The 13,034-nt window shown below is 48.3% G+C and overlaps 1 protein-coding gene across 2 annotated transcripts in view; it reads right to left on the reverse strand.

Annotated features, from left to right (window-relative positions):
• mettl25 (methyltransferase like 25) overlaps positions 1 to 13,034 on the reverse strand; it is a 107,388-nt gene that overhangs the window by 18,907 nt on the left and 75,447 nt on the right. For both annotated transcript variants that reach the window (XM_072485149.1, XM_072485148.1), the window contains one exon: positions 7,171 to 7,268. In XM_072485149.1, the coding sequence (XP_072341250.1) occupies positions 7,171 to 7,268 (98 nt within the window). The remainder of the gene's footprint in view (positions 1 to 7,170; positions 7,269 to 13,034) is intronic.

The raw sequence follows: 13,034 nt of genomic DNA on the forward strand, positions 1-13,034 counted from the left end.
TATAACTCTTGCCCTGCGGTGTATACTTATCCCTTTCCATCATTAACGTAAACGTCACCGAATTGTGGTCACTGTCCCCAAAGTGCTCTCCTACCTCCAAATCCAACACCTGGCCTGGTTCATTACCCAAAACCAAATCCAACGTGGCCTCGCCTCTTGTTGGCCTGTCAACATATTGTTTCAGGAAACCCTCCTGCACACACTGTACAAAAAACGACCCATCTATTGTACTCGAACTATATATTTTCCAGTCAATATTTGGAAAGTTAAAGTCTCCCATAATAACTACCCTGTTACTTTCGCTCTTATCCAGAATCATCTTCGCCATCCTTTCCTCTACATCCCTAGAACTATTAGGAGGCCTATAAAAAACTCCCAACAGGGTGACCTCTCCTTTCCTGTTTCTAACTTCAGCCAATACTACCTCGGAAGAGTCCCCATCTAGCATCCTCTCCGCCACCGTAATACTGCTCTTGACTAGCAGCGCCACACCTCCCCCGCTTTTGCCTCCTTCTCTGAGCTTACTAAAACACCTAAACCCCGGAACCTGCAACATCCATTCCTGTCCCTGCTCTATCCATGTCTCCGAAATGGCCACAACATCGAAGTCCCAGGTACCAACCCACGCTGCCAGTTCCCCTACCTTGTTTCGTATACTCCTGGCATTGAAGTAGACACACTTCAAACTACCTACCTGAACGCTGGCCCCCTCCTGCGACGTCAAATCTGTGCTCCTGACCTCTATACTCTCATTCTCCCTTACCCTAAAACTACAATCCAGGTTCCCATGCCCCTGCTGCATTAGTTTAAACCCCCCCAAAGAGCACTAACAAATCTCCCCCCCAGGATATTTGTGCCCCTCAGGTTCAGATGTAGACCATCCTGTCTGTAGAGGTCCCACCTTCCCCAGAAAGAGCCCCAGTTATCCAAAAATCTGAAACCCTCCCGCCTGCACCATCCCTGTAGCCACGTGCTTAAATGCTCTCTCTCCCTATTCCTCATCTCACTATCACGTGGCACGGGCAACAACCCAGAGATAACAACTCTGTTTGTTCTAGTTCTGAGCTTCCATCCTAGCTCCCTGAAAGCCTGCCTGACATCCTTGTCCCCTTTCCTACCTATGTCGTTGGTGCCAATGTGGACCACGACTTGGGGCTGCTCCCCCTCCCCCCTAAGGTCCGGAAAACACGATCCGAGACATCACGTACCCTTGCACCTGGGAGGCAACATACCAAACGTGAGTCTCTCACGCTCCCACAAAATCTCCTATCTGTGCCCCTGACTATAGAGTCCCCAATTACTAATGCTCTGCTCCTCTCCCCCCTTCCCTTCTGAGCAACAGGGACAGACTCCGTGCCAGAGGCCCGTACCCCATGGCTTACCCCTGGTAAGTCGTCCCCCCCACAAGTATCCAAAGCGGTATACTTGTTTCTCAGGGGAACGACCGCAGGGGATCCCTGCACTGACTGTTTTTTCCCAGTCCCTCTTACAGTTACCCACCTATCTCCAATCTTTGGTGGTAACTAATTCCCTGAAGCTGCTATCTATGACCCCTTCTGCCTCCCGAATGATCCGAAGTTCTTCCAACTCCAGCTCCAGTTCCCTAACTCGGTCTTGGAGGAGCTGGAGATGGCAGCACTTCCTGCAGGTAAAATCAGCAGGGACACTAACTGCATCCCTCACCTCAAACATCCTGCAGGAGGAACATTGCACTCCCTTCCCTGCCATTCCTCTAACTTTCTACCAAGATCTGGCTAACAACTAAATTAAATTTTTATAAAAAATAATAATAATATAATAAAAATATGGTACTTACCTCAGACCAAAGGGTTTTATTATTAGGTTAGAGGAGGAGGGCGGGTGGGAGACACTACACGTGTAGTGTCTCGGGTTTCCTCTCCACCAGAATTTATTGGTGAGGGTCTTCCCAGACGTCCGCGGGTCGACTTCCTGTTCCCGCCTAAAAAACTAATTTAAAAAAAAAGAAAAATTCTCAGCTCCTGCTGAAATTGACTAACCAGCCAGCTCCACTCCCGCCGAAATTGACTGGCCTGCCCCTGCAAAGAGAAGTGCTTTTAAAGGTTGACTTACCTCCCAGCAACCTCCTTCCGCAATGCTCCCGCTGAAACTGACTAACCAGCTGCTCTCACGCCGCCGAAATCGACTGGCCTGCCCCTGCAAAGAGAAGTGCTTTTAAAGGTTGACTTACCTCCCAGCAACCTCCTTCCGCAATGCTCCCGCTGAAACTGACTAACCAGCTGCTCTCACGCCGCCGAAATCGACTCAGTATTTTAACAGAAGTGGGACACATAAATAATTTACTACTATACAGAACTTCCTTGGACGAACAAAGTCCCTAAGGGTCATGCATTCAATCAGAAGTGTTCCTTTAAAAAAATTGATAGAGCTAAAGGCCTTTCTCAATTAGCATGAAGTTCAGTTGTTCACTCAATACATTTTTTATATAAAACATTTTAAAAAAAAATTTGTGTTGCAAGCTGTGGAAAAAGAAACTCATCATTGTCCATAAAAACATTTTCCCTAACTGCTGACACATGCACTCGATAGAACATTGTCCTTCCAGCTGAAAAGTTTAATGTGTTTAACAACTCTTACTATCAACTCCTGTTTTATTTTTCATCTTTTGTTTTATTAAAAGCTACATAACCTAAAAAAACTAAATGGTGCAATGTGTCAGAATAAGAATACTGGCTGGGATTCTCTGAAATCCCAGCCAAATGTTGACGCCGGCGTAAACACCAGAGTGGTGTACGCCGGCGTCAACGGACCTCCTGACCCAGCGATTCAGCGGTCCTCAGGGGGCCAGCAGGGCGCCGGAATGCTGCGCGCTGTTTCGACGTTGAAAGGTGGCCCTGCACGGCCCTGGCATGCGCGCAATGGCCGTCTCCGCGCCCGCACATGAGCGTGGTGGTCGTCTCCGCCCCGGCGCCGTGCAACATTGTGGAGACCTACAGTGGGCCTGCGCGGAAGGAGGTAGGCCCCATCCAGATTGCGGGTGCCCGCTGATCGGTAGCCCCGATCGCGGACCTGGATGCCGTGGAGGCCCCCCCGGAGTCAGATCCCCCCGCCCCACCCCACCAGGATGGCCACCACGGCTGCGGATCCGAGCTCACACCAGGATGGAACCATGCCGGTGGGACTTACCAGAATTTGTCGGGAATTCGGCCGGTCGACCGCGGAGAATCGGCGTGGGGGCCTCTTTCAGCCGCCCCGACCGGCGCCTCGTCGACCGCGCAGGCGCGATTGGCACCGATTATCTGATCGCCGGAGAATCGCGTCCCGGTGTCAGAGCGGCGTGGCGGGTATTTCTCGCGTCACCGGCGATTCTCCGACTCGGCGAGGGCTCAGAGAATCCCGGGCACTATCCTTGACCACCCTCTGGACCCGAGTTGAAATTTAGCCCAGAGGGATTAGATGAAAGCCTGTCCAGTTTCAGAGTATTATCATAGATTCTATGTGAAATTATTCCAGTTAATCCAAAGCAGCTCCCAATGGATTCATTCCCCTGAAAAGAAACACTCGTAAATTTAGCACTGGTTGAGAGTTCAGCAATCTCCCTACAAGATACCATGAGGATTGGTTGTGTGGGAAATGGAAATAATGCAAGATTCTTTTAGAGCGTAGGATACTGGCGTACAGACTTGTGATTCATCCTGTGGACAATGAGGGGTAAACTGTGTGCCCTTCATCAATGTAGGACAATGCAAGGGGTGATCTAAAGAGAGAAAGTGCTGGAAATACTCAGCAGGTCTGGTAGCGTCTGTGGGGAGAGAAACGGAATTATCATTTTGAGTCAAATATGACTTCTTCAGAAGCGAAGGGTAGAAATGTGATGGGTTACATACCGTCAAAAGGGGTGAGGGGGAGTAAGCACAAAAAGGAAGGTCTGGGATAGGGTCATCAGCAGGAGAGATTAAATGACAAAGATGTCACAGAAGACTTGGTATTGGTCAAGAGACAAAGCATTCGTCCAGAGTGAGTGCAAATGCCATAAAAATACACAGCTCAGTCCAAAAGCAAAAACATGCAAGACAAGATTGAAACCATCACATGGCAAAAGAACAGTGGGAGACAGAGCTCTTTTTCTGAAACTGTTGAACTCAATGTTGAGTTCAGAGGCTGTAAAGTGCTAATGGGAAAATTAGTTGCTGTTCCTCAAGCTTGCACTAAGCTTCACTGGAGCACTGCAGCAGGCTGAGAACAGAAATGTGAGCGTGAGAGAAAGGTGGCAAATCAAAATGGCAAGCAACCGGGAACTTGCTTGTGAAATGAGCAGAGGTGTTTCGTAAAGCGGTCACCCAATCTGCATTTGGTGTCCCCAAGGTAGAGGAGAGCGCATTGAGAGCAGCTAATACGGTGGACTAAATTGAAAGAAATTCAAGTAAATTGCTGCTTCATCTGGAAGGATGATTTGGGGCCTTGGATGGTGAGGAGAGAAGAGGTAAATGGGCAGGTGTAATTGCCGTAGGAAGGGGATGAGCTGTTGGCAAATGGAGGAATGGACTTGGTTGTCGAGGATGGAAACGTCCCTTTGAAATGCAATGGAAGAGGAGAGGGGAAGATTTGTTTGGTTGTGGTGGAAATGGTGGAGAATGATTTTTTGAAAAGTGAAAAATGATGGAATAGAGGTAGGACAAGGGGAACCCTATTGTGGCTAGCAAGACTGAATTGCATACTGGTAAATAGTGGCCAACTTTGAGGAGTTGAGTGGCCTAACCAAATATGGGCATAATAATTGACAGGCTCAACAGACAATATGTCATCTCAGGTGATTACAGCTGCATCAGAAGATAACCTAATAACTGAAGTAATGAGATCTTGTCTGGTGAGACGAACACCAAGAGATAACCTGATTCACTAGAACAATGAAATCGAATCTGCTGAAATGATAGGATTTAATGGCTTGCTACATGCAGGAATGCAGGTACTGAGTCACACATGTCCTTAGGAAATAAGATATAAATATACTGCCGAATAGAACACTGGCAGCGACAACCCAGAAACAACCATCGCAAGAGGAAAGAAGAACCCTGAGCTTGAAGCCCCCGACACCGTGATCTGGAGTCCAGAGACTGCAGCAATGGTCGCACTGTTAGCACCAGGCCAGCGTGTCTAGGATTTGACTCACTGATCATATTTGGGAAGATAAGTATCGCTTATTTGGGAAATAGGTCTTAAACCTCATTGAGTTCTTTGAGGAGGTGACCAAACAGGTGGATGAGGGTAAAGCAGTTGGTGTGGTGTATATGGATTTCAGTAAAGCGTTTGATAAGGTTCCCCACGGTAGGCTACTACAGAAAATATGGAGGCATGGGATTCAGGGTGATTTAGCAGTTTGGATCAGAAATTGGCTAGCTGGAAGAAGACAAAGGGTGGTGGTTGATGGGAAATGTTCAGACTGGAGTCCAGTTACTAGTGGTGTACCACAAGGATCTGTTTTGGGGCCATTGCTGTTTGTCATTTTTATAAATGACCTGGAGGAGGGCGTAGAAGGATGGGTGAGTAAATTTGCAGATTACTCTAAAGTCGGTGGAGTTGTGGACACTGCGGAAGGATATTACAAGTTACAGAGGGACATAGATAAGCTGCAGCGCTGGGCTGAGAGGTGGCAAATGGAGTTTAATGCAGAAAAGTGTGAGCTGATTCATTTTGGAAGGAATAACAGGAAGACAGAGTACTGGGCTAATGGTAAGATTCTTGGCAGTGTGGATGGGCAGAGAGATCTCGGTGTCCATGTACATAGATCCCTGAAAGTTGCCACCCAGGTTGAGAGGGTTGTTAAGAAGGCGTACGGTGTGTTAGCGCTTATTGGTAGAGGGATTGAGTTTCGGAGCCATGAGGTCATGTTGTAGCTGTACAAAACTCTGGTGCGGCCGCATTTGGAGTATTGCGTGCAATTCTGGTCGCCGCATTATAGGAAGGATGTGGAAGCATTGGAAAGGGTGCAGAGGAGATTTACCAGAATGTTGCCTGGTATGGAGGGAAGATCTTATGAGGAAAGGCTGAGGGACTTGAGGCTGTTTTCGTTAGAGAGCAGAAGGTTAATTATCATAGAATTTACAGTGCAGAAGGAGGCCATTCAGCCCATCGAGTCTGCACCGGCTCTTGGAAAGAGCACCCTACCCAAGGTCAACACCTCCACTCTATCCCCATAACCCAGTAACCCCACCCAACACTAAGGGCAATTTTTGGACACTAAGGGCAATTTATCATGGCCAATCCGCCTAACCTGCACATCTTTGACTGTGGGAGGAAACCGGAGCACCCGGAGGAAACCCACGCACACACGGGGAGGATGTGCAGACTCCGCACAGACAGTGACCCAAGCCGGAATTGAACCTGGGACCCTGGAGCTGTGAAGCAATTGTGCTATCCACAATGCTACCGTGCTGCCCATTAAGAGGTGACTTAATTGAGGCATACAAGATGATCAGAGGATTGGATAGGGTGGACAGTGAGAGCCTTTTTCCTCGGATGGTGATGTCTAGCATGAGGGGACATAGCTTTAAATTGAGGGGAGATAGATATAGGACAGATGTCAGAGGTAGGTTCTTTACTCAGAGAGTAGTAAGGGCGTAGAATGCCCTGCCTGCAACAGTAGTGGACTCGCCAACACTAAGGGCATTCAAATGGTCATTGGATAGACATATGGACGATAAGGGAATAGTGTAGATGGGCTTTAGAGTGGTTTCACAGGTCGGCGCAACATCGAGGGCCGAAGGGCCTGTACTGCGCTGTAATGTTCTGTGTTCTATGTTTCTAAAATTCTGAGATAGCTCAGTGTCTGTAAAATTGGCAATTTGGTTTGGTCCAAAGATGTGACTTAATGACCAGCTCAGAAGACCACCCTAACTGCGAGACGTTCTCTTCTTCGTAAGGTAAACTAATCTACTGCCAAATTGTGAACACATCCTCACTGGAACTAGATTGAAACTTTCCAAACTCCTCACAGCCATCATACAGAAGATCTTTGTTGTCCCATCTCTTGAAGCTTAATTAGAGATGAAAGGAGAATGTACAAGCCCATCCTGCCACCCAGTCCCTTAGTTTTGTTCCAATAAATTATCCTCAGATGCTGTGCAATGAACTGTGTCCTCCCTCTAGTCTATGTCAGAAAACATCCAAGAGATGCTGATTTCCAAAACATACTTTGTTCTTTGCAATGTGGTGTATGTCTTTCCATTTCCATAGTGTTCTTTGATAATAACTTGCAGAACTGCACGATAAAATAAGGACTCAGAAGGAAGCTGCCAAAAACAAAAGAACAATCACTATCAATTCAGGACAAATGTAATTGAGCACATTCACACAGTAAAGGGATTAATAACAATAACAATCCCCAGCCATCTCAACAGCTGGTGAAATTACTATAAAAATTGCATCACAGGCGTGCCAACTATCTACAGTCCAGTTTTTATTTATACATTTAACTTTTCATCATGCCGAAAGTCAATCCCATTTTGAGTTTTCATTCTGTCTCTTTTTTTGTGGTTTTTGCTGCTGTTTCCTATCAAACATCCACACTGCTGGAGTCGCTTTGGGAATTCTGGGATATTCAGATCAAATGCCAAGTGGCCGGCTGAATTCTGAAAATGGCAACACACCCACAGAAATGATGGAAGCGTAGTAAATTTTGCATAATGCTTGTGTGTAAAATTGGGCAACAATTCCTACTCTGAATAAGCAACGAGGCAATTAATTAACTAGTCACCAGCAAATAAAATCAGTATCTACTGTTACAATCAAATGGGGAGGGTTGAAGCTCTACTCTTTCTCCTCTTTATTTGACCGCAACTGTTTTTTGAAAAGGATATATTTTCCAATTCAGTGAGTGTTTAACTGTTCAGGTGCTCTGATTATAAAAGACGCAATCAGACAGGTTTTCTTGAGTTCTAACAAAGAAAAAAGAAAGCTTTAATTGTACTTAATCAGATCTTAACAAATAGAATAAAATACGCTGAGAGTTTGTGGAGGCTGGTGACTTCAGGATGATGTTTCCCTCACGGATGCGATTTAAAGACGTAGCCAGTTGATTTAGCGGCCCTTCTGGAGAAAGTAGAGTAGGGTTTATTTCCTACAAGCTCACTCTGTCATCATCAAAGGACAACACCCTCATCCCAGGGACCAATCTAGTGAACCTTTGTTGTACCGCCTCCAATGTAAGTATATCTTTTCTCAAATATGGAGACCATACAGTTTTGCAGATGCAGTTTCACCAAAACCCTCAACAACTGTAGCTGGACTTCTTCATTCATATCCTCCAATCTGCTTGCAATGAAGGCCAACATACTATTTGCCTTCCTAATTGTTTGCTATACCTGAATACCTACTTACTGTGTATCCTGTACAAGCACACCCAGGTGTCTTTGAACATTGTGGCGGAAGTCTCCACTATCCGCCACTAGGATCAGGAATCCTGGTCGGGCAAAGAATCCCGCTTCAACCCAAAAATGGAGGACAGCGGCAGATCCGTCCCCGGTCCGCCTCGCCGGCCATAGCAGGCTTCCTGCCCAGTGCTGGCAGAAACATGCAAACAGCTCATATGCATTCATTGCAATGCGATTACTGGCTGGTAGCCCAAATCTTTACCCACCCCCCCATCATGCTCTGACCGCCCTGCCCCTCCCCGCCCCCCAGCAGGAACTCCATCGGGTGGACTTTTGTGCCAGTATTAACAAGCATAACCCTGGCACACTCTATCCTGAGAGGGATCAAGGATGTTAGCCCATTGTTCATGTGTCCCTCTGCTGCTGCCAGGCTGCAGAGGGAGGGTCCTGGGGCTGGGTAAGCTCAGGCTGTGGATAAAGGGTTGACTCCAGGATGGGGCCCGTGTCTGTATTACCCCTTCAAGCCCTGGGCAACCTGAAAAACACTCTTAGCGGAGAGAGTGAATGGAGTGTTCAAGGCATTTTATAAAAAATTATACGAAGCTCAACCCCCGGATGGGAGGGAGAGAATGATGGGCTTTCTGGACCGGCTGGAATTTCCCAAGGTGGAGGAGCAGGAAAGGGTGGGACTGGGAGCACAGATTGAAATAGAGGAAGTAGTGAAAGGAATTAGGAGCATGCAGGCGGGGAAGGCTCCGGGACCGGATGGATTCCCAGTTGAATTTTACAGGAAATATGTGGACTTGCTTGCCCCGCTACTGATGAGGACCTTTAATGAGGCAAAGGAAAGGGGACAGCTGCCCCGGCTATGTCTGAGGCAACGATATCGCTTCTCCTAAAGAAGGAAAAGGACCCGCTGCAATGCGGGTCCTATAGACCTATTTCCCTCCTAAATGTAGATGCTAAGATTCTGGCCAAGGTAATGGCAATGAGGATAGAGGATTGTGTCCCGAGGGTGGTCCATGAGGACCAAACTGGGTTTGTGAAGGGGAGACAGCTGAATACGAATATACGGAGGCTGCTAGGGGTAATGATGATGCCCCCACCAGAGGGGGAAGCGGAGATAGTGGTGGCGATGGATGCCGAGAAAGCATTTGATAGAGTGGAGTGGGATTATTTGTGGGAGGTGCTGAGGAGATTTGGTTTTGGAGATGAGTATGTTGGATGGGTGCAGCTGTTGTATAGGGCCCCAGTGGCGAGTGTGGTCACGAATGGACGGGGATCTGCATACTTTCGGCTCCATAGAGGGACAAGGCAGGGATGCCCTCTTTCCCCGTTACTGTTTGCACTGGCGATTGAGCCCCTGGCAATAGCATTGAGGGGTGCCAAGAAGTGGAGGGGAGTACTTAGAGGAGGAGAAGAACACCGGGTATCTCTGTATGCGGATGATTTGTTGTTATATGTAGCGGACCCGGCGGAGGGGATGCCAGAGATAATGCGGACACTTCGGGAGTTTGGAGAATTCTCAGGATATAAACTGAACATGGGGAAAAGTGAGTTGTTTGTGGTGCATCCAGGGGAGCAGAGCAGAGAAATAGAGGACTTTCCGCTGAGGAAGGTAACAAGGGACTTTCGTTACTTGGGGATCCAGATAGCCAAGAATTGGGGTACATTGCATAGGTTAAATTTAACGCGATTGGTGGAACAAATGGAGGAGGACTTCAAGAGATGGGACATGGTATCCCTGTCACAGGCAGGGAGGGTGCAGGCAGTTAAAATGGTAGTCCTCCCGAGATTCCTCTTTGTGTTTCAGTGCCTCCCGGTGGTGATCACGAAGGCTTTTTTCAAAAGGATCGAAAAGAGTATCATGAGTTTTGTGTGAACCGGGAAGACCCCGAGAGAGAGGAAGGGATTCTTACAGCGTAGTAGGGATAGGGGGGGCTGCACTACCGAGCCTAAGTGTGTACTACTGGGCCGCCAATATCTCAATGGTGAGTAAGTGGATGGGGGAAGAGGAGGGAGCGGCGTGGAAGAGATTGGAGAGGGCGTCCTGTAGGGGGACTAGCCTACAAGCTATGGTGACGGCCCCATTGCCGTTCTCACCAAAGAAATACACCACAAGCCCGGTGGTGGTGGCGACTTTGAAAATTTGGGGACAGTGGAGACGGCATAGGGGAAAGACGGGAGCCTTGGTGGGGTCCCCGATAAGAAACAACCATAGGTTTGCCCCGGGGAGAATGGATGAGGGATTTGGAATATGGCAAAGAGCAGGAGTAACGCAACTGAAAGATCTGTTTGTGGATGGGAAGTTCGCAAGTCTGGGAGCGCTGACCGAGAAATATGGGTTGCCCCAAGGGAATGCATTCCGGTATATGCAACTGAGGGCTTTTGCGAGGCAGCAGGTGAGGGAATTCCCGCAGCTCCCGACGCATGAGGTGCAGGACAGAGTAATCTCAAAGACATGGGTGGGGGACGGTAAGGTGTCAGATATATATAGGGAAATGAGGGACGAGGGGGAGATTATGGTAGATGAGCTGAAAGGGAAATGGGAAGAAGAGCTGGGGGAGGAGATTGAGGAGGGGCTGTGGGCGGATGCCCTAAGTAGGGTAAACTCATCGTCCTCGTGTGCCAGGCTGAGCCTGATTCAATTTAAGGTGTTACACAGGGCGCATATGACTGGAGCACGGCTCAGTAAATTTTTTGGGGTAGGGGATAGGTGTGCGAGATGCTCGAGAAGCCCAGCGAATTACACCCACATGTTCTGGTCATGTCCGGCACTACAGGGGTTCTGGGTGGGGGTGACAAAGGTGCTTTCGAAAGTAATGGGGGTCCAGGTCAAACCAAGCTGGGGGTTGGCTATATTTGGGGTTGCACAAGAGCCGGGAGTGCAGGAGGCGAGAGAGGCCGATGTTTTGGCCTTTGCGTCCCTAGTAGCCCGGCGCAGGATACTGTTGATGTGGAAGGAAGCCAAGCCCCCGGGGGTGGAGACCTGGATAAATGACATGGCAGGGTTTATAAAGCTGGAACGGATTAAGTTCGTCCTAAGGGGATCGGCTCAAGGGTTCACCAGGCGGTGGCAACCGTTCGTCGAATACCTCACAGAAAGATAGAGAGAATGGAAAAGAAGAAGGCAGCAGCAGCAGCCCAGGGGGGGGGGGGGGGGGGGGGAGGAACCAGAAGGAGTCTCAGGGTTATTAATATATATGTATAATATGTATAGGTCGTTGCTATAAATAATTGTATATTGGATTGTTAAACCATATTTTTGGAGAGTGTTTATCTGAGACAAGGCAGTTGCCATTTAGTTTTAGTTTTCGTTATATATTATTTATTCTTTGTTTATAAAACAGGTCATTGTTATTTATACTGTTATATTATTGTGTAAAGGATACACAATGTACTGTGATGGTCGACCAAAAATTTTCAATAAAATATTCTTTAAAAAAAAGAAAAACACTCTTAGCATGGTAATCTTAGGCAGCCCTCTGTTAAAAACCACCATCATTGTCTGACCTGCTTGAACTTGAAGTGGTCTTCTCACTCTGAACTGCTCTGCCTGAAAGCTGATGAGCAGATCAGACAGTTCATTGATGATTCAAGTTAGGAACACTTTCCCTTTCTTCATATCTGCTCCCTCAGCCCTATGCATTTAAAACTTCTGTTTTTTGAAGTGTCTGAGCCTTTCTAGAAAGCCCACAATACTTGAAATGTCTTGAAATGCCCTGAGATCTTTTGAAATGCTTAGCATTCATTCAACTTTCACAGTGCAGTATGTTTAACTAACCTTTGATTGACAATTTAATGGTTTAAACACAGCAGGCTGGAGGTGTGTTTATTTATCTTTCCCTTCACGCTTGACTGCATCTGAAGTACCCTCTATTGATTCTAATGCTGTTGGACACTTCAAAAAAGCTAAGTGCTTTCACTTCAAAGCGCCAAGAAAGGGTTTCAGTGCCAGACTGGCGGAGGGGTGCCAGACCGGAGAATCATCACCCCCTTCGAGGAGCAGGCCTTGGACGTGACCGGGGTGGCCGAGGACAGGGCGGTCACCCACGCAGAGGCTGGCGGATGCCGCAGAGGTGAGGAACCACCTGGCTCCACCCAGAGGACCTGTCAAACGTGAGTAGTGATTACCTTACTGACTGACCCATCCCTCCCCACTCACCACGTCCATTCTACCGCAGGCCCTCCAGCCGACGGCGCCAGCCCAACCTGGGTGGCACCTTCTACTGACGAGTAGTCCGAGGATGCAACCCTTATATAGTCACATCACAGCTGTCATCCCCACCCTCCACCAGCGCAGATACACACTTCTCGGTGGGACATGTTAGTGGAAAGGCTTCTGGAGCACTACTGATAGTGCACATCTGGTGGAGGCAGGAACCCCCAGGCGAGACAGCGGTCAGAGGGCTGCTGGATCCCAGGCCCCAGCTGGGTCCCAGCTGGATGCTGAGCCTCTGGAACAGGGTTACCCGGAGCTGATGGAGACAATGGGGAGCAGCCGGGACATTCAGAGGGAGATGTCAGCGTCACTCCAGCAGACCCATAGCACATTGGAGGATTCCTAGAGGCTACGGACGCAGGAGATGGCGCTGACAATGAGTGCCATCACTGCCAACACTGCTAGGGTGGTGACCGCACTGGAGAGCCTGGTGCACGTCGTTGGCACCATGATTGAAGGTGTTC

The sequence above is a fragment of the Scyliorhinus torazame genome, chromosome 19, assembly GCF_047496885.1.
Source record: "Scyliorhinus torazame isolate Kashiwa2021f chromosome 19, sScyTor2.1, whole genome shotgun sequence".
NCBI lineage: Eukaryota > Metazoa > Chordata > Chondrichthyes > Carcharhiniformes > Scyliorhinidae > Scyliorhinus > Scyliorhinus torazame.